The sequence below is a fragment of the Sparus aurata genome, chromosome 24 (assembly GCF_900880675.1).
Source record: "Sparus aurata chromosome 24, fSpaAur1.1, whole genome shotgun sequence".
NCBI classification, from domain to species: domain Eukaryota; kingdom Metazoa; phylum Chordata; class Actinopteri; order Spariformes; family Sparidae; genus Sparus; species Sparus aurata.
Window position 1 is genome coordinate 18,922,112 of NC_044210.1, and position 21,914 is coordinate 18,944,025.

Genomic DNA, 21,914 nt, shown 5'->3' on the forward strand with positions numbered 1-21,914 from the left:
AGTACTGACACTGAGAGCCGACGTGTTCCTGCTGACTGCTGCTCAGTGATGACGTTATATTTGTATTAATTAAATAAAGCTTCAGACTCCTGGATGTCCTCTTACTGCCTCCTCATCAGTCCTGGACTGTAAACACAACCACAGATTATTCACCGACACCAACAGCTGCTCTGCAGCCGCGTTTAGTGCGTCACACAGCGGGAGAGCGGCGGCTCGTCTCGGCCTCCTCCACAGTCTCATTCAGGAAGACACAAAATGGCGGATGCGTGTCCGGAAACTCGTGAGTTTGGAGAAATAAACGATCGAGCTTCACTTTTATGCTGTTTCCGGCGTGACAATGAAAAGTAGAGCTCGTGTTAGCGAGTCGAACATGTCAGATTCATTACATTACCTTCAGCTGGAGGTTCAGACGGAGAAAACTATCAGCAGCACACCTATCAGAGAAAGTGAAAGTAAACTGTGAGGAGGAAACAGCCAGAGAGGCGTGTGACAGACTGGGAGTCTTCCTGTTAGACTGAGGGGGCTGCAGCACGACCCACAACGAGCCGAACACATGCCGAATTTACAAGAAGGACCAAATAATGAAGAATCAGTCACAAACAGCGTTTCAGGAGGTTATAAAGTGTCTCCTAACTCAAAAACTCACTAAATGGAGAGATTTTACAAGGGAGTCTGGGGGTTGTCCGAGACTGAGGGGGCTGCAGCACGACCCACAACGAGCTAACACATTGTAAAGTTACGCATGTTATAATAAACAGCAACTTTTCGCCACATTTAGCGACAAATGTTACAAAAAACATACGTGAAATAAATAACTTTTGACCAGATTTACAATAATATTTGTGACCGTTGCAATATTTACTTCTCTTGTAAAAATATAATGTAAATGTTAAATCAAAAATGTAAATCTAAATGATGGATATAAATCTAAATGTTAAAATTAAATATAAATGTTAAATATAAATATAAATGTTAAATATAAATATAAATGTTAAATATTCAATGTAAATGTTCATCTAAATCAAAATCTAAATATTACATTTAAATCTAAATCTGAATGTTTAATGTAAATATAGAGATTACATTTAAATCTTTATGTTGAATCTAAATGTAAATGTAAATTCAAATGTTAAATCGAAATACAAATGTTAAATTTAAATCTAAATCTAAATCTTAAATATAGATATTAATATAAATCTTAAATATATTAAATGTTAAATCTAAATTTAACTGTCTGAGGCTCCACCCAGTTCTCCTAATTTGATTTGCAAGAATCCACCACTCCTGGATCATCACAACCAATCACAGCCAAGGAGAGTGTCTGAGAAGAATGTTAATCATTCTCGTGCATTCTGCTGTCAGCCCCCCTCCCTCAGGCAGGTGCAGTGCCTGTTCTTACCTGGTCAGATAGGTTCAAGCTCAAGCCCAGCTTCTCTGCTGGACAGGTAAGGACCCCTACTTGATATGTTTCATTCTACGTTTTAACCACGAGGCTAAGATGGCAGCGGTTACAGTAATACTCACAATAGCTCATATCACCGCACGATGTTGTAGTCGAGCTACGTAGCTTGTTGCTAAATCTAGCTTGTTAGCTTGTATGCTAACTCCGGTGTTTAGCTTTGTCTTCATGGCTACTGGTTAGCAAAAGTGTCTTTCAAGTGACCACCGGGCAGTTATAGTAAGGTTAGTTTGTATTCAGGACGATCTGAAGGGGTTGAATTGGTTTAGTGAAATGACGTTACTCATGCTTGAGAGAAAAAATGTTGCGTTGGTAATGATTAGCTGAATGATTAGCTGGTAACTCCGTCTGCTGCGATGGGAGGAATATTGTCTGTTACTCTGGATATCTACTGTGAGTCGGCAGGAGGCACTCATCATTTTAATTTAGTTGTATTGATAAGAAATAGATCAACTATGTTGTTGTTATTTTGAATGCGCCATCTTGGTTATCTCCAGTCCTCTGTTGCCGTGGTTACAAGCCTGCTGGTGCATGGCAGGCTCCTCCTCTGTGGGAGGGGCTTAGAAAGCAGCAGAGAGGAAGAAGGACTGACCTGGGAGCTGCATCATTCAGATATTCTGGTGTCCACTTTATTCTCAAAACTCCAGACTGCAGCTTTAGACAATGATCAAACTAATAATTTCAGCTCTCTAACTTTACATTTTCAAGGCATGAAGACCTCCTGCTGTATGATTAATTTATGATTAAGAATCCCTCTTAAACAGGACAATGAACTCTGTCTCAGGGGGATCTGATGTTGGCGGCGCCGGCTGAACGGGGGCTCTGATGGAGGCTGTGGACTACAGAGACGACCTGAGAGTGTCAGCAGGGAGGATGAGGTGGTGGAGGGAGGTGGACGTGTGGAGAGACGGCGGGCGGCAGAGCAGACAGGTGGAGGATGAGGAGGGTGAAGAGCTGGTGGAGGTGATGCTGCGAGGCAAAGCACCCTGGGGCTTCACCCTGAGGGGGGGGATGGAGCACCGAGAGCCTCTGGTCATCACAAAGGTAACGTTGTTTCTTCTTCTTCTTCTTCTTCTTCTTCTTCTTCTTCTTCTTTGGAGGGAAAGTTTTGAGCTCTTAGCCCTTCAGTTTAAACTCTGGTGTGATTGTTGTGGATGATAAACGCTTATAAAATCTGAATGAATAGGACCAATAACCTCTCAACCAGCTGAGGATTTTATAGATCACACAGTGAGTTGTGTCTGTAACGTGACACACAGCAGGCAGCAGCAGAGGGAACCTCAGGTTACAGGAGCTGCAGGATTTAAATTTTAATCAGAGCGCTCAGGTTGCTGCAGATGGAGGTGACGGGGGTGAAACTGTCCTCGGAGAAACATCCACCCTGAAGTATGGTGGAGAAAATAACTGTAGTGTTGTTGTGCCTCGATTCTCTGAAACATTTATCAACAACTGTAACATTTATCATCAACTGTAACAACATGATGAAGGTGTTCAGTAACTCCAGCTCGTCCCGTAACACGACCTAAAACTCAACTTCTGAATGGATGAAGAAGGGTTTTCAACTGGTGGAGCAACAGGTGTAGGCTGTGTCCAGAGGATGGCGCCAGAGAGTCTTTGTTTGAATGAATAGAGAGGCAACATCTTCTTCTTCTTCTACACTTGAATGTGATTTGGTTGTGATGTCCGTGTGTGTGTCTGTGTGTGTGTGTGTCCAGGTGGAGGAGGGCAGCGTGGCGGCAGCAGTGCGTCTCCAGGTTGGTGATGAGTTGGTGAGCGTTAACGCCGTGGCCCTCGGCGGCTCCCGTCAGGAGGCCATCAGTCTGGTGAAGAGCTCTTGCAGGACGTTGTCCCTGGTTGTCCACAGGTACAGCAGCAGCAGACACCTGAGTTCAGACACCTGAGAGGATCAGTTCGCCAGTTTTAAGAAGAAGTATAAAGTCTTTTGTGGCTCCAGAGGAAGCGTGCATGTAATCTGGTGCATTGTGGGTAATGTAGGCTGCAGTGGTTATCACTGCTGGACAGTTTAAAAACAGAGGATCAAAATCAACTCAACAGAACCAGAGACACACCTGGGGACATTTCAAAGCCAGGTGTATTTGAGGGAGAATAAAGGATTTTTCCAGCTGTTTTTGTGGCAACCGAAACTGGCATTATTCTCACTGGAAGTCGAAACATCTTTATTTGTTATCGTGGCGACAAAAACAGGTATTTTAAGCCACACCATGATGTTTTTCTAACCCTAACAAGAGTGTTTCCTGCCTAAACCTCACCAGAGTATAATCACAGCACTGTGTTGAGAGAGAAATAGAAAATTCAACATAAACATTTTGTTTGAACTTTACCGACATTTATTCTGACAATTGGGCTGGAAATTTAGGAGTTTAAGAGGCCAAGTAAAGACACAATAATCAACAAATGTTTATTCATTAGTCAAACTTTTCACTGGGCAGAGAGTTGATTGGTTTATTTGCAGCGTCTCTACAACAATAATCTGTTTAAAGCCTTTCTGCTCCTTGTGCTGCCGATGTCCCGTCCTGTCAGAATTATATGCTCACTGGCAAATGGCAACAGAGTCTTAAAGCCTGAATCCAATTACTAGCTGCAAAGCCACAGGCGTGGGCTCAGCTTTGTAGAGTGGGTCGAATCAACGGGAGGGAAAAGGTGGACGGGACGGTCGGAGTGTTTTAACGACCTGTTTCTGCTGAGGAAGCTCTCGCTCTGAGTCCGATCAGGGGGAACTCCAGGCTCAGATAGAGGAGGGAAATGTAGAAACTCTCTCTGAGAGATCTGAGATCGTCCTCAGAGCTGCTTCAGGCCGGGCGTCCTCCCCTCCCTGCAGGAGGAGTGGTACAGTCCATGTTGCCTAGGTGAGTTGACACTGCTTAGTGGGATAGGCCATATCAGCAGAGCCCATTGTTTTCAGGGGCTTTAGTGGCACAGAGTGGGCGCTCCTGTCTGCGGTTCCTCTCCTCTCTCTCTCTGGACATGTTGGGATTTTAGAAGACAAAGACACTCTGAGGTACTTTTCTTTCATTTCATCTCCTCTGATTCAATCGTTTGGTTTCCTGACGAGCAGGATTAGATCAGGAGGCGGTGAGTGAGTGAGTGAGTGTGAGATAACGGCGGCGACACATGAAGGTGAGAGAGAGAAAACCTGAGAGATGATTCATGTGGAGGCGGGAGAAGGAGGGATGACGTTAGAGCAGGTAAACTACATCTTTGTCCACGAGCAACAAGTGTTTCTGATCAACCAGCAGCAGTTTACAGGAGATATCAACAGCATGTCAAACACAGAGGAACTGTTTCATTCACAGGCTAGAAAACATGCAGATAAGACTTCTGATTTGTATTTCAAGACTAATATATTTCTTAACAGTAAGATTATTGTGAAGCAATTAGATTAAATGTTTGTTAACGTGTCGGTGGTGTTGTCATCCACCATCTGCGGTTCTATTATACAGAACTGATCAGAACAAGTAAGGGGAACTGTTTCAATCATTTAGGATCTTAAATGATCTAAAGTTTTAATAAAGTAGAATTATCTCAGGCTTCTGGCAGTTTATCGTGTTCTTGTTAAAAAGACTTTTGGGTTCCTTCAAGGTTCAAACATCAGGTTCTTTAAATCGTTTAAAGAACAGTTTTTAGGGTTCTTTAGTGAAACAGTATATCACGGTTCTGTGAAGATTGTTCCTTTAGTGTTTTTGAATTCTGTCAAGGTTCTTTAGAGTTCGAAGTGTTTCTTTCAGGGCTGAAATACTCTGAGTGCTGAAACATGAAGGTTACTGTTCTTGTCTGGGTTCTTTAGGGTTTGTTAAGGTTCTCTCGAGTTCACATGTATTTGGTGTAAAGTTCCTGTTATCTGTTTTGAGACAAAGACAGCAGCTGACATATGTCAACTTGGGATTGTGAAAGTTGTGGCAGGAATCTGTTCTTTTCTCAAATAAGCAGATTAATGAGACTGTTGTTGAATTGAACAGATTGATAATAAAGAGTCGAGCGTTACGATCTGATATCGGTGCAGAACAGAGCCAGATGTTCCAGCTGAGGCTCGTCTTCAGGTTTGTTTGTGTCAGTTTGGACTTTGTCCTCTGGTACATTTCATTCTCCCCCCTCTTTTTATTTTTTGTGGCCGGTGCGGGCGGTGACACACCGATAAGCCCAGCTGTGATGATGCTGGCACTTTCTATTGTGCTGCTGCTGCTGCAGAGAGTGATGAGTGAAAGACGACGGCCGGGAAAGGAAAGTGTGGTGATGTAATGAGAGCAAAGCATCATGGTTGTAAACATCCTGACTCAATCTCCAGAATAAATGTTAGCTGAGTACGTTTGTATGTTTGCAAAACCACAGATAAGTTACAACTTCTTTAGGTTGAATTTAGTATTTCTCTCTCAACACAACTCTATGTTTATGCCCTGGTTAGGTTTAGGCACAAAAACAACTGGTTAGAGTTAGAAGACTTCTTGTTTGTCTTGAAATATCTGTTTTGGTAAGATAATTTTGGTCGCCACAAAAACAGCTGAAAATGTCTAGAAATGTTCGTAAAAAAGTGAATGGAAATGTTCAAATATCTCCTTATAAAACTTGTTTTTATGGCACAAAACTGGTTGTGAAAGTTCCCAGAAGTCCTTAAAAAACATCCGGTTTTGACTCCAGAACAACTGGTGGAAATGTCTGCAGGTCTCGTTAAATAATCCCAATTTTTAATGCCACAAATTGGTCTGAAATGTTTTTGACGTCACAAAAATGAATGAAAAATGTGTCCAGGTCTCCGTAAAAAAAACACAAAAACAGATAGAAATGTCTGCAGATGTCCCTAAAAAAACACCCAGTTTTTACTCCAGAAAAATGTGTGGAAATGTCTCCAGGATTCCTTTTAAATAACTGTCCCTTAATGACCTTTTTAAAAATAGGTTTTGATGCCAGTAAAATGGAAAGAGATGTCTCCAGGTCTCTTTAAAGACATCCAGCTGTGGGACTCGAGTTCTGGCTGCCTTGTTGGCTGTAATATGTAATACAGTGCGTAAGAGTTTGTGATTCCTTTGCAAGACACCAACAGATGGATGATGGATGAACAGATGATATAAAACCACAAGAAGATGAATCCCTGATATAAAACAGGTGGAGTCACAGGTCTGACTGTCAGTGATCAATCAGCTCATTAGTTCATCATAAATAAACGATATGAAGTAAAACACAGGCAGTGTCTGGTTTTTAACCACAGGGGTTCCAACTATTTCAGAAATGTGTACGTCACTCTCAACAAACAGATCTCTTACCTTTTTAAGATTTTTTTTTGTTCCTCTCGTCATTATTACACCTGTTAGTTTGTGCAGAAGACGTCAGTCAAGAAGTTTCCGAGTACCGAATTTCAGTATTGTTGTCGGGGATTTTATAAGATGTAAAATAACACCTCGACTCCTCAGCAGGCCTGATGACCCGACACTGACTTCAAACACACAGGATTTGTATTTTAACCTCTGAGACGTGGAGGAGTCGTCTCTCCGTATCTCCTCTTCCTCCTCCTCCTCCTCCTCCTCTCCTCCTCCTCCTCCTCCTCCTCCTCCTCCTCCTCCTCTTCTTCCTCCTCCTCCTCCTGGTATCTCTCAAAACACAGCCGAGCATTCCTGTCTGTGTTTTGTTTCCTGACGAGGACACTGAGGTAGAACTGAACGTACCGCCAACACAAGTAACAGATATCAGGCTGAAACCAAAGCACAAAAGGTTCCACATCTGCCACTTTAGATTAATTTAAACCTTAAAATCTGTTTTTTTCTGGATTGTAGTCTGTAAGTTTTGACTACTGTAAACTGACCACATTAACACTTCATAACAACCATCATTAATAAATAGTAAATATGGAGTTGATTAAACTTCAGTTAATAGTTATTCCACTGTTCAAACCATTTATATCAAGAAGTTGTGACCATCAGGTGCAACTTCACAATAAATATCTGCTTAATAAATTAGATTAAATAAAAGAGAAACTCGATTTTCCCAGCAGCCCCGCTGGCTCGGCCACTTGCAGTGCAAACACTAGACTACAACGAGGACTCCTCCTCCCCCTCGTCTCAAATCCCCCCTCATAATCCCCGAGGAAATCTCCTCCGCAGCACAAGGTGGAGTGTTTGTGTTCATACCAGGAGGAGGAGGAGGAGGAGGAGGAGAAGCCAGATTCCTCAGAGCGCTCGTCTGTGGTGTCAAAGTGTTGTGTTTTCTGACCTGGAGAGTTTTAAAGGGAGTGAGCTGTGCAGAAGTGAAGTGGAAGTGTCCTTTTTCAACAGGAGCAGCAAAACTACAAACTATTAGAGCTGTGGGTGAGTTCTTTATCATGTTGTTGCTCCTTTTCACTTCAATACAAGTCGGTTTTAACTACTTATCAAATCACCGTCAACCTGTTTATTATAAGAATCAGGGGTTTTAGTTCCAGACTGAAATGACTTGACAGGATGAACGTTTTGTAGTTTTTGCTCATCACTTGACCTTTTTAGTATTTCCTTTAGAAAGTCTCTTTGTCTCAGTGTCTTTTATGGAGGTGTACTTGTAGCCAACTGGGTCATCAGAGTGAATTCACCTCAGCGTGGCTCGTATATCCTGGGAGATGGAGACGGAGTCTCCTCCCCAGTGGAATATCTGTGACAGGCCAGCTGTATCCCCTGACAATAGACCCTCAGCGCTTCACAAAGAGACACATTTGCATTTCCATTGTGTCTGAGTTTGTTTGGAGGCAACACAACTCTCACTTTGTGCGTCACACTGAGCAGTTTTAAGATGACGTTCACTTGATTTGCCACATCCAGAAATCTGCTGTTCCTCTACATTTTTGTTTTGTTTGGACTGTATATAAGAGGAACGGCTGTGCAGATGTTGTGTTTTGGTTGACTGTTTCCTATGATTGAGAAATTGAGAGAAAAGCCTTTATAGTGGTGGTTAGATCATGAAAATATTATACTATCATTATTTTATTATAATTTAGCCTCGACAATAAAGGCTTTTTAATATTTCCCTTCTTGCCTGGGTTGCCGTTGGATTAACGATTTCTCTGGTTTGAACATTGTTTGAAACATTTGGGGGAAATACGAAAAAATCTAAAACTATATAACAAAGGTTTGGTCATTTTTATACATTTTAATTGACACACTGCAGGTTAGCTGAGCATGCAAATATTTGAAATCTGTACACCTGGCAAGCACACAATTGCCAATATGTGGATAATAAAGATTACATGAAGCCAATATTCTGGAATAATTATTTAAAGTATAATTTCGACACAGTTATCATGGCCTCAAGAATTCATGATAATGATATTGTCACCATATCTACAGAAGATTTGTCCTCTTTCATTAACTTTTGTTTATTTTGTTTGAGAAATGATTCACACTCAAAATACAAGTGAGTTTAAAGTTTGTTGTGGCTCCAGAGGACGCGTGTTAGTGGCCGAGTGTTAAGTGTCTTTATTCCATACGTACTTCTTTTCCAAAAGTTGGCACCTACATTACCCACAATGCAACTCAGCTGAGTGACATCATTGGAGGTACTGATGAATCAGACTTAGAAGTACTCTCCAAGACATGTAAACACACTTTTTAATGTGTAAAATTGGTGGAGTAACTCTTTAATCAGTAACACACTTGCTGTGTTTTCCTTCTTTCCTTCCGTCTTCCTCTCTTGTTTCATGCTTTCCTTTTGACTTTTTGTGTTTTTTGTTTCTTGTAATTGGAGAAATGAGAATGAAGAACAACAGATCGGGATTAAATATCTTAACTGACTCCTGAGGTATTATACATGACAGTACAGAAATCAGAGCCAGGTGAAGGATTGTGAGACAGTCGGGAGGAAGGCGTCACACTCTCAGGCTCCTGGGTGATGGATAACATAGATGAACCACATGAGGCGAGGGTACGACCTCCCTGCATTCCAGAGCTGAAAGAATGCAGCGTCTCAATCTCGACCTGGCAGGGTTAAAGCTTCGATCGGGTCTCACGAGGCTGAGAGATTTCACTCCAGTCTGAGTTTTGAACTTGGAAACACTCTACCTGAAATATTGGCTTTTTAGAAGATTAAAGGTGGAAGGATTTCGTGGTTTGAGGGGCAACTTGTAGATCCATCTCACATGTGTCTAATTTTTCTAAAAGCTCCTTCGGGGCTGTGTGGCTGTGACAGACAGTCTCTTGTGAGGGCTTGCCACAATAAGAGAGGGGTCAGCAGCCGTTATGTGAAGTATGTTAAGTTTCCCTAACTAAATACCTGCCTAATGATACAGACATCAATCTGAGGGAAGATCTGCTCCACGATTTGGTCCCAAATGTGGACACTTCAACTTGACGACAGAGCAGATGAATACTTTGAAGGGTTGAGACACAGTCAAGACTATCATATCAGAATCGGCTGTTAGCAACTGGCAGAAATGAGCTGGAAAAAATATCAGGTAGCCAAAAAAGATCCAAACATGTGCATTCTGAACTTTTAACTTGCATGAACCTTCAGACTCTCTTGTTTCCTTTTGCTGTGGCAGAAAGACAAAATGTTTTATTTGACAATGTGTAATTCTGTCTCGTCCTCTCCTCCTCCTTTTCCTTCTTCTCCTTCCATCACTCACCGCCCATCAGGGCTAAAATGGTTGATGTTGTATCGTCAGGCACGATGCCGTCAGAAACCGAGGTGCACGTGGCGAGGAGCTTTCTCACAAAGATTTTACGAAGCTCCATGAGGTACCATCAGCCAGCTGCGTTGTTTTTGCTGGTAGTTGTTGGTGAACTTAAGTGATGTTTGGTCATCGAGTTTGTGATTTACTGTTCGTTGTAGCATTTTGTGTTGGTGCTAGTCATCCAAACCAAATATTCGTCAGTAGATCCTTGTTAGTTTATTGTTGTCTCTAAGTTCAGCTGCCTCATGTGATATTTGATTTTGTTATGATTAAGAACCATGACGTAATAATATTTTTAAAGGGGTGTATGATCTATTGAACACATAATTCTTCTCTTTGTCAACATGCTGTCCAGGAAAAATCGCTTCAGACAAGGGTATGTGCATGTTTGGTGTGAGCAAAGTGGATAAGACAGTAATATATAGTAATCACTTCATCTTTCTAGAGTTGTTACCAAGGTATGGATGATATTATATGACTTCCGTGTTGTGATTGTCTAAAATGCTTTGTTGCAGGAAGAATGATCCAGGCTTGCGGCCCCATTCCTGGCAACCCTCCAAGCTGACAGAAGAGGAGTCCGAGCCCGCCAAGAGAGAGGCCACCCCAGCACCAGTCTGGCAGCCAAAACATGAAGCAAGGTGAGCCTTCTAGCATAGAGAAACAAAGGTGGCGTCATGACTTAGCAAAACAACAATTCATCAAATTCAAGCATTCATTTTTTTTTCCAACCACCAGGCCCAAAGAGTCATCCACTCAAAGGGACCAGGACGCCCAGCATCAGCTAACCAGCCAGTTCAGCTCAGCGAACAACATGGAGAGAGTGGAGCGTCCCTCTCATCCTTTCCCAACAGGTCGTCTTTCCCCGAATAAATACATCAGCACTGCTGAGCCGCACTGTGGAACAGGAGGCAAAAGAGATGCCGGGTTGAGCTGTTTTTCTGGTAGCTCCAGCCCTCCTGTTCATGACTCCAGCTCGTTTGGAAGGAAGGGAACCAGTGCTGAAAACATTTTCTTCAAGGGCCTTCAGAGTGAAGGGCCTCAGCAGGCTGAGAGGCCCAGGTACCTGCAGCCGACGCTGGGGAATGGAGGCTGGGAGGGGTCACGGTCGGAAGAGCAGCCAGCATCCCGGGTTTCCATTGTGGGGAGACCCAGCATTGGCCCAGTGTGGCAGGTTCCAGAGAAGAAGAAGTCCCAGTCTCCTCCTCCCCCACCTCCTCCACAGCGAAGTGACAGTTTTGCTGCCACAAAGGTATTCCCGTACTCTGGAGGTGGGCAAGTGAAGGGCAAAGGCAGGTCAAGTGAAAAACTGACAGAAAATAAAAAGAATGACCTCAGATCTCACCAGGAGAAACCACCAGAGGTCAGACACAGCTTCAACCCCCTGCGCACCAAAGACTTCCTCCATCCCAACATGGCAGCTGACCACAACCACAACCAGCTGCACCCAAACAAACTCTTTTCCCTGTCCAGTATTGATGTCAGACAGTCTCATTACAGCCAAAAACATGCCCATCAGAGGCAATACAGTGACGAAAGCCCCCTCTACCTCCAGACCAGGCCAGCTCCTCCCACCAAGATTCAGAGCGTAGGAAGCTACTACCGCAGCCTACAGGATCTTCCCACAAATGCCTTCAGCCGAAGACAAGTTCGGCACTCCACAGCATCCATTGCAAGTTCTGCTGCAAACTTGGAGAACGGGGGTCACAACAGATACTACGGCCTGGCGAGCAAGCATTCGGTTCAGACTGCTGAGCTTCAAGCCAGGCTGGGCAAGGCAGAGGGAAGGAGGGGGGAAGCCGATAAACTACACTGGGTAAACAGCAATGAACCAGGCTTCCCAAGTTCATTGAAAGGAAACATTCAGTCAAAGTACTCCATTCCTCAGTTCCACATGCCTTACAGTGAAAACAAGGAGCGTAATGGTCATGCCCATCCTGGGAATGGTCTACATTATGACCGCCCAACCCCTGAACTTTCTGATCGAAGTCGCAGCCCAGAGGATGCTGCAAAGAGAGGTGAAGGACACTCTAATGACATGAAAAGACACTTCCCAATACATCAAAGTAATGATCACAAGGTCAGTATTTCAAGGAACCAAGACCCATGGGTGCCTCAAGAGGATCACAGAATATCCCCTCTGAAAACCCCACTTCTCCACTCCCTTGCCCAGGAGAGTAAGATTCTGGCTGAGAGGCAGCCAGCAGCCATGCCCACCCAGGATGCCAGTGATGTGGCTGCCAGCAGTGGAAAAACAAATCGGCGCAGCGACCGTTATGCCACCACCCTCCGCAATGAGATCCAGCAGAAGCGAGCCCAGCTGCAAAAGAGCCGCAGTGCTGCAACCCTGACATGTGATGCAGAGGATGAGGAAGGAGAAGAGTGGAGATCCACAAAGACTTCTACATCTTCTGGTGTCTCCTTCTCCAGCACCTACAAGGACCACCTGAAAGAAGCGCAAGCCAGGGTCCTCCAGGCTACCTCCTTCCAAAGACGAGACCTTGAGCCTCTGGAGGTGCCGGCAGTTAAAACCTCCAATGGACGCATTAGAGGACGTAAGCGTTTCCCCCTTGCCAAGAGGACGCACTCCTTCTCAGAGCCTGACAAGATAGACAAATTGGGAGTGGAGGGAGAACCTCAAACAGGGTCTTTCGGAGAGAGGAGGAAGTTCTTTGAGGCCAAACCAACATTTCCCAGGCCTGTGCTGAAATCCACTCAGGGTACAAACTTAAACGCAGACCTTGTTGAGACAGAAAAACCCAAAGAGAGGACTGAGGAGGCACATCCATCCGCAGACCCCAACCAACTCAGCCCTGGACGTAAGCAGGTCTTACTAGAGCAGCAGAGGCTCGGGACCTTTGCTGAGTACCAGGCCACATGGAGCAAACAGAAGAAGTCATCCGAGGCCAAGACGCAAGGGAGGTATCACTCAGCAGAGAACATCTTGGATGCAGATGCAGAAGAGAAGGCTGTGTGCATCCACGAGAGATCCCGATCTTCTCCTTCTGCAGACTTCTACACACAGGTGAGAAGCCCAGAATATGTAGATATATAAATGACTGATCTTTATACCTCTTTTTGAACAGGGTTGTTCAGGTGCTGGCTCTCTTAAAGGAAAACTGGTTCCAGAATAGCACCTTAACATTTTGCTGGACAAAGAGCCACTTATGCAAGGGGCCTGGGGCAGGTTTATCATGACCAAGAACCAACTACCTCTGCTTATGACTGTCACTTTTTAAAGCTCATTCTGATATATTCACAGGAGAATAAAGGAAATGTTTTTACTATGGATGCCAAACAGTGGTCCGAGGACCAGTACTGTTGCCAAAGTAGGTATGCAAAGCCAGGAGCAACACCTGAAAAGAGTCGATGTGGTTCTTAAAATATTTGCAGGTTGAACCAACTTTGGGCTCTGGTCAAAAGGGGGGATAGTGAATGCTGTTTTTTGAATTAATCCCACATGATGCTCACTTATGTTTGATGCCATGCAATGAATAAAAAATGTTAAAGAGATTGACACTTTAACTGTCTTTTGTAGAATATTCCTTCAACATGGAGAGACGCTCACAGCCAGCAGAGCAGTCACAGCAGGTGAGGCTGAGGTTTTCATTGTTTGTTTGACACATAGATACAACAGAAGACGATAGAGATGAAAAAATAATCAATCTAACAAGTATCCAACGACCTGACAAGCGGCAGTCTGGCACAGTGTTTTCCGAGTCATATAAAGGTCACACAGACGATCGCTGTGTCAGTCTGACCTGTCGAATGCTCTCAAACATCCGCCAAAAAGAAATGCTTCATGTAAATGTGGAATGTATCAGCGTTGTGAGAGAGAACACGTCTCAGCTTCCCATTTTCAGGTTTCCTGAGCTGAAAGGAAAATATCATTTTCCGTCACACTAGATCTCCTCCCTACCTTATCTGGGGTTGTTGGAGCTCATGTTGTCGCACACAGTATCTCCTGGACTCCTGTTGCGAGCTACACCCAGATTTACAAAAGTGTCTGCGCATTTACAGGTGATTTACAGCAGGCGGGGAGTGTATCACTTCATCCTAAAGCTGCTGGTGAAAATGAACACTTAGCTGTTGAGCACACAAAATGACTATCCACATGTTGACATGCTGCTTTAGAGGTGGGACATAAAAGAAAACCTGTCAACAAAACTCAGACTAAGATACCTGAGCTGAAGTGTTTCTTGTGTTACTTCATTGCAGTGGGTGGAGTTTGAACAATATCTAATTTAAAACCACAGAAGTCTGAGGAGATTTGTGCAGTTTTGCTTTGTATTAAAAGGCCCGCAAAGTTACACTAATGTTGTGGACATTTCACCTTAATTTGAGTATTAAAATTAAGGGATTAAATTATTGAAATAACCCTTAAAAACAACTGAATGAAACCATAAGTTTTGCTCATTTTTGTCAGCATGCCAGTCCATGACTGATTAATGTTTACCCAGTTAATATAAAGATTATTTATGTATTTATTCTATTTTGTCTACAGTAATCTAAAGTGTAATTGAAAGCAGCTTCAGTTGGAGAGCAGCTAATTTCTGTTACAAGTTTGGATTAAAAAACAGACACTTTCAAATCCAGTTTGTCAGAGTTCTATCGTGGAAACAATTATAATAATCACAATAAGTGTCAAAAATGTTATTATTTGTGTGATAAAAACATTTGTTGAGACAGAAATAAGATTCCTGTCTCTGCTCACATGTAATCCCACCTCTGTGTTTGGATTTCACGCTTGTGGTTCAGGTTTCCTGAACTGTTAACTCGGGAAACTCTATTACCAAACAAAGTCTCTACTAATGTGGTTCAAATGAACCAGTCAGACGACTTCTTCTGAACTGAAACATGATCTTCATTTTCAAAAATGAATAACTGAATTTAACCAGAGGATTGCAGAATGAAAATGTTTTTCTTTTTTTTTTTTTTTTACCTGTGGTTAAAACAAGAGAGCAGACAAACCAAATGTAAGTGAAAATAAAGCTACATAAAGGACATGAAACAAGGATGAGACAAATATATGTACAGAATATTTAAAGTAAAGAGGCAGACAGACGACAGAGGTTTCAGGGTTAAAAGTTTCAAAATGACTCAAATCGATCAAATTTTTAATGATTTATGAACTCAAATGATTTAAGACGTGAGCGTTTAAAGTCGTAAACATTTCTGTTTGTGTTTTCACGACTGCTGCTGATGAGGTTTGTCTTTATTTTGACCTCTAGAGGACAAACTGAGCCCAGGCAGCGTTACCAGCCCGACCACAGCCCTCACTCGGCCCCGTCGGTCCCCAGAAACGAGGGCCCGGTCCAAGCCTTCAGTGACCACAGGATCAAACCAGACTCAGCCAGTGCCTCCCACACCACGCAGTCCTCGGGCCCTCGCAGCCTCAGCCCCAGCCCTTCTTCCCAGCACTCGTCCCAGCCTCCACAAACCAAGGGCCTCCTGCCGCCGCCCAGGCCCCATTTAGGCCCAGAAACCACATCCTCCTCCCAGGAATTCCTCCCCGGCGCCCAGGCAGACCAGGCAGCACTCCAGCCTCTGTCCAGCTCCAGCTCTGACACCCAGCACCACGCGGCTGTCCAGAACTCCTCCGCCAGCACCGCCCCGACTCCGGCCAGCTCCCCTCACCTCAGCAGAGGAGGAGTAGGTGTAGAAGACATAGAGGAGAAGGAGCAGCCACCTTCCTCTTCATCCCTGTCTTTGTCCCGGACTTTACCTCTTCCTGAAGACCGAGCTCGGTCTCCCTCGCCACAGTTTGCACCTCTGAGACTGACCGACAAGCCGCCGGCCGTGTTCGTGCAGGATGAGTCACCGCTCAGGTAAGCAGCTTATCCTCCAGGTCTCCTCAGCGCCCCTCGTTACGTAAAGCTGCAGTCAGAGAGGCTTTAGGTAAACAAGTCGAAGAAGAAAAGAAAGATGATTAGTGATTGTACGGCGAGCTGTGGTTGTCATCAGATGGCACATAAACTGATGAAGGATTTAAGTCAAGAAGTAGTTTATTGTGGCTCTGACAGAGAGGAGAATCTGATCGTGTCTATCTGCAGCCGGAGACAAATCGAACTGCAGGCTGTAATTTAGTTAAAGCCACACAGCTGCTGTGACCTTTGCTTTCCACTGCAGAACTACTGTACCATCCGTCCTTTAATTAGAAATGTTTGACTCTGAAGCTTTAAAAAGTGTTTCCACTCACTGCCGTCCAGACTTTAATCTGAGGAGCGTGTTTATTTTCTAACTGACCAGATGAAGGACAAGTGTTCGATGTACGATTTCTGTTTATAGACAGAAGAGTCGAAGTTAAACGTGGAAAATGTGAGACTGTGTCGCCTCATCTTCACCTGAGAACGCCTGAAGAAAAGAGTGGCCGACATTCTTTTCTGTTAGACGTGGAAACACACTTTAAAAAATCAGTTGTGATTCTCTGCAGCTCTTCTTTACAGACTTTAACTCACGATTTTAACTTTGTTGGGGTCTTTCAAATAATCAACATGGGACAGAGATGAATGAAGTTAATTGTAGAAAACAGTAGTAAAACATTGATTGTATTGATCATCAGGAAGTCGTCACTTAACTCCTCCTACAGCTGCTTCTCTCCTTTCACTGTTTAGTTTGGAAAATATACAACATTTCTGTAGACAGTTTTGCCATCGTTAAATTAAAGAGACTTTAATAGATTTAGTGCTTCAGAATCAAAGTTATCAGATGATTGTTTTCAGTCTTTGACACTGAGATCTGTCTCTGTCTCGTGTCCAGGTCAGAGAGTGATGTGAAGCTCGCAGCAGAGATGGATCCAAACAGTCCGGTGAGGAAAGTCCCCGTGAGGATCGTCCACACTGAGAGCAGCTCGGAGCGAGAGGGCCGGGCCTACCTGCCTCAGAGCGCAGAGAGCTGCTTCGTCTTCGAGCCGCCTCCCTGCTCTCTGAGTGTCGCCGAGCGCCCGGCCTCGTCTCTGTTCAGCGTCTATACCCGGCAGGCCGATCAGGACCCCTCGGCCCAGGAGCCGAACTCAGCGGGCGCTCGGCACTCAGAGGAGGACGCCAAGAGAGAGGAGCTGGCCCGAGACATCATGGGGAAAGACAAGTCCCTGGTGGACATCTTGGACCAGAGCGGCAGGATGACCACCATGGACCTGATGGAGGGACTCTTCCCCTCAGAGGAGCAGATCCTGGAGGGAGCCCTGCAGCGCAGGAGGACCTCCTCCGGCTCCAGGCTGCCCACCTCGTCCCCCAGGAGCATGGACAGGTCAGTTAGAGTTATTGTTCTGTGTGTGAATGGCCCTTCATCCTCAGACTCATCCACTGATTACATGATGTTAATAATGAGCTACAGTTTTAGAATTAAGGAAGAAAAACATCTTTATTTAGGATCAGAAATGCTGCATCATAAGAATCTAATGTCAGAAGGGTAACAACACTAAATGAATGTTTCCCATTAAAGGTCACACCTGTTAAAGCAGGTGATGCCTCCAGGATCACTCACTGATGGAGCTGTTCTTACTTTTCGCTTGTATGACAAACCAAAATAATGATAAACAGCCTGCCCTCTGGTGGACAAATGTCTCATTACATCAAGTCCTCCATTCAAAACAAAAATAACATCAACCTGCTTTAAAGTTTTAAAGTCTGCCAGCTGCAGACGCAGATTTATTTTAAAATACCAGAATACCTCCCCCTGTTTCTAAATCTTTAATTTCCTGCCAGAAATGTCTCTGTTCTCATAATGATTTGTGTGTTTCCTCTGTTTGTGTCTCAGGCGGGATGAGGACGATGTCTCGCTATCAGCAGCAGCCTCTCTGGTCCCCAGCTCCTCCTACTACAACACATCAGCTCCCAAAGCCGAGCTCCTCATCAAGATGAAGGACATGCAGGAGCAGCTGGAGGAGCAGGACTCTGAGGACGAGCTGGATGTTGACCTCGCCAGTAAAAAGGTAAAACTCACCCTCTGAGAGAAAGACAGAGAGTTTTATTTCATGTTTTAACTCTCTGTTTGTGTTTGTTTGTTTGTAGCAAGAGCTGATCTCCAGCCTGGCCGGGAAGCTGGAGGTGCTGCGGGAGGCGCGACACAGCCTGCAGGAGGACGTGGAAGACAACGAGGCTCTGGGCCGCGAGGTGGAGGCCACCGTGCAGCGCCTCTGTCAGCCCAACCAGCTCGACAAGTTCCGCATGTTCGTGGGCGACCTGGACAAGGTGGTGAGCCTGCTGCTGTCGCTGTCGGGGCGGCTCGCCCGGGTGGAGAACGCCCTCAACAGCCTGGAGGAGGAAGCTCCACCAGAGGAGAAGGTAACGGTCTGATTACAACAGGAGGGAAGTCTTTGATCTACAGAGGAGGATAAGGGAGAAACTGACTGTAATCTTTAGAAAAATGTCTTTAGATAAAGAGTAATTACTCATTTCTTTCCTCAGCGAACCCTGACAGAGAAGCGGAAGCTGCTTATGCGACAGCACGAGGATGCCAAGGAGCTGAAGGAGAACCTGGACCGTCGCGAGCGGCTGGTTTCCGGCATCATGGAGGCCCACCTGGACGCGGAGAGCCTGGACGACTACCGCCACTTTGTGAAGATGAAGTCGGCCCTCATCATCGAGCAGCGTAAACTGGAGGACAAGATCAAGCTGGGCGAGGAGCAGCTGAAGTGTCTGGTGGACAGTCTGCCGCTGGACCAGAGGCCGCTGCTCTGATGACCGCAGGAGGATCTCAACACCTGAGGACGCTCCATGTCGCATTATCATATTCATGTATTGTTACATTGTGTTCATGATGTTTCCATCAAGGTAAAGTATTGAGGAAAAGAAATGGGACGTATATTTTTCTGACGGTTCATCTGCAGCCTTCGATGAGTCGGTCGGACGGACACATGAGTAAAGACGACGGTGACTCTGAGGCCCAAACTGTCAAATCAACAACTTCCTCCCTTTTATTTCTTTTTACGTTCATCAACATTCAGAGAGTCAAGATATTTATGATTTACTAATGTGTAAGACTCAACACGACTCAATCGTAGATGATGTACAGCTTATTTATTTGTACCTCGACGCAAGTGAATCACTGCAGTTTGAAAATTTACATTTAAACCAAATAATGTTCTCGACCGTAACGTAAAACACATCTCAGTGTTTCCAGTCTCTTTTTTTTTCTTATTTGTGTTTCAGCGGCATCATGAACTCTGTCGCTCTCCCGCTGAGCGCTTTGTACTTAATCATCCTCACGTGTGTTTTAAGTTTTAAAGTGATATTTCCTAGTAATTTATTGTAGCCTTTTTGAAAAGAGCAATATGTATAAAGGGGAAGTGTTTCCCCAGTAATTTATTTTGACTCATGACACATTTTTTTCTAATGAAATGAAGAGTTTTGATTCCAGAATGCTATAATCTAATTTTTAAAAGTGTTATCAACTTGTTATATTTCCTGCTTTTACAACAAACCATCACTTTATTCATATAGTGTTATTATTATTACTATTATTATTATTATTATTTCACATTATATCTCACTTTGGAGTGAAACTCTGCTAGAAGAAGAGGTGAATCTGATAACTTTATTCTCATGAAGACAGTTTTATCACCGGTAATCTCACACTTGGTGCTCAAGTTCCTGTAAAAGCTGCAGGACGGTCTCGTGACGTCGGGACTCCTGACTGATGTGAAGGACTGAGGCACAGCTGGAGAAGGTTAGCACTTTACTCTCTGGTTTGGTCCAATCAGAGGACTCTCTGCATATATATTTATTTGAAGACGTGCCTACTGTAGCCTCCCGCCACTGTTAACTTCATGGAGTGGCGTGGGCGTCCCGCTGGGCAGCGAGTTCGGCCCACACTCGCTTCATGTATGCAGTGCACCCTGTCAACAACTTTCAGAGCAATAAAATGGTAAAGCTGAGAGATCGAGTCTTGTTTTCTATTAGTTATCCGACGACAAAGGTCAGTTTTATGTCATGTTATGGAAACAGATTATTTATATCAAGATTTATCAAGTAATTCCACCAGTTATCCCTCAGAAAGCACCAGAAACTTTACTTTTTAGACCCATTTCATTCTGTTTCTAATAAAATAAAGAAGACTAAAGAACAACGGGTCCACATCATATAGTCTCACACTGTCACTGAAATCTAACATGTTTTTCTGAGGAAATATTCAGACACATGGAAAACAAATGCCGAGTAACAGGAGCAAAACCTCATCATAGCTCTTTATTTCCTTATTCACACAAACTTTGTGCTGATGGAATAATCAAAAACAAGTGCTGAGGTATAAAAACAGCATAAAACAACATCAACCTGCATAAATTCCACTTTTATGGCTTTAAAAACTGATATAAACTATATATTACTGGATTTGAAATCTCATTGGCTACATGATGCATCGATCATCTGGAGGCTGGAATGTAAGTGGCTCAGTAGAGAGGAGGAAGAGGACAGAGTGGGTCTGCACAGTCACTCATTGGTTGTTGCAGGCTCTAGGGCGGGCACAGAATCATATCGATGTCTTTTTACAAATAGAAGCATGAAAACATCTGCGATCGTAGCTTTTCTTGTCGCTTTGTCTCCGTTTAACCTGCGTAAATTAAAGAATGCGTCTACTTCAGTACCAACAATCACAACGAAACACTTGAGTGTGCGAATATTCAAACAATCTCTTAATCTTTAATGTTTTTTTCAATGTTTTTTTTTTGGGCTTAATTGACTGCTTATTGAATTAATTGTTGGTTACTGACATGAACATTAAAGAAGCTGTCGTTCAGTTTTCAGTCTCAGTATCAGACTGATTCTGTGCCGCGACCTTTGAAACAGACAGAAGCAGTTTGTGTTTGTTCAGGTTGGGCCGAGTGGGAGCGTAGGATTTTTATCAGATCTGTTACCAGAACAGCGCCGGTCTGGACGATCTTACGTCAGGGATCAATAAAGATACGATCACAACATTAGAATCAATCATCAGTTATTCCACGCTCTTGAACACGAAGCAGGATTTCTGTAACTTAGTTCACCTGGTGTTCTTTTTTATGATCTCTGGTGACGCATTTTCAGCTCAGCTCAGTGAAATATTAAAATGAAGTCAACATCGTATCATAACTTTACAGCCTCATGCTGGGAAATCTTCCAACTCTCACCTACATGTTTTTACTGCACCTTTAAAAAAAATAGGTCAGGTCAGGATTTTATGTTTTAATTTGACTGTGGGTGTGTTTTTTTCTTCTTTTTACGAGAGAAAATGGATGTTAGTTTCCAGGATGAGAACAACATGTGACTCCACCTTCACCACACAGTGTTTCAACATACAACTGATCCCAAGTTCCTCTTATTTAATCAGCCATGACTTCATGTTCTGTGTGATTAAAGGGAAGGACAGAAAATAACCTCCTGAAGCATTTTAAAGACAGAGTAGCTTATTTTGAGTTGAACATGATGCAGTTTAGAATAATAACTTTTTTGTAACTTCAAGTATCGACACAAATCCCACCGATCACTGCGGCGTCAGCTAATTTAAAATCATCTAACTGTATACTCTTTCTTTGTTTTATTCTGTTCTTTAAACAGGTCGTAAACAAGTTTTTGCTTTACCGTGTCGTTATAAAGTGAGGTGTAAGAACAACACTGTCTGTGTTTAGATTGGTTCCCTGCAAATCTCGTGGTCACGATGATTTCCTGTCTGACACCAGGAAATGAAGTCTCCATATACAGACTAGATTAATGAAAAACTTATTTTATTGCTGTTGATACTTGCTGCTCTGAACAAAACAGAATCAATTCAGTCATCGCTGCGACAATAAAACCACGTAAAACTGTCTGTTTCTGCTTTAATTTGTCACGAAAACAGAAT

The 21,914-nt window shown here is 43.7% G+C and overlaps 1 protein-coding gene across 6 annotated transcripts; it reads left to right on the top strand.

The window, feature by feature from the left end:
- The first annotated feature begins 1,307 nt into the window (after positions 1-1,307).
- Positions 1,308-19,977, top strand: LOC115577011 (protein Shroom2-like). Of its 6 annotated transcripts, none has more exons than XM_030409759.1 (11): positions 1,308-1,445; positions 2,244-2,503; positions 3,175-3,323; positions 10,619-10,741; positions 10,839-13,125; positions 13,639-13,691; positions 15,332-15,928; positions 16,860-17,348; positions 17,859-18,033; positions 18,113-18,385; positions 18,509-19,977. In XM_030409759.1, the coding sequence occupies exons 2-11, from the start codon at positions 2,285-2,287 to the stop codon at positions 18,779-18,781; spliced, it is 4,638 nt and encodes a 1,545-aa protein (XP_030265619.1). In that variant the 5' UTR covers positions 1,308-1,445; positions 2,244-2,284; the 3' UTR covers positions 18,782-19,977. The 6 variants fall into 6 exon arrangements, with proteins under 6 accessions (XP_030265619.1, XP_030265620.1, XP_030265621.1 ...); XM_030409760.1 differs by having other exon boundaries at positions 1,353-1,445; positions 2,224-2,503; XM_030409761.1 differs by lacking the exons at positions 1,308-1,445; positions 2,244-2,503; positions 3,175-3,323 and adding exons at positions 3,841-4,478; positions 10,066-10,479.
- The last annotated feature ends 1,937 nt before the right edge of the window (positions 19,978-21,914 follow it).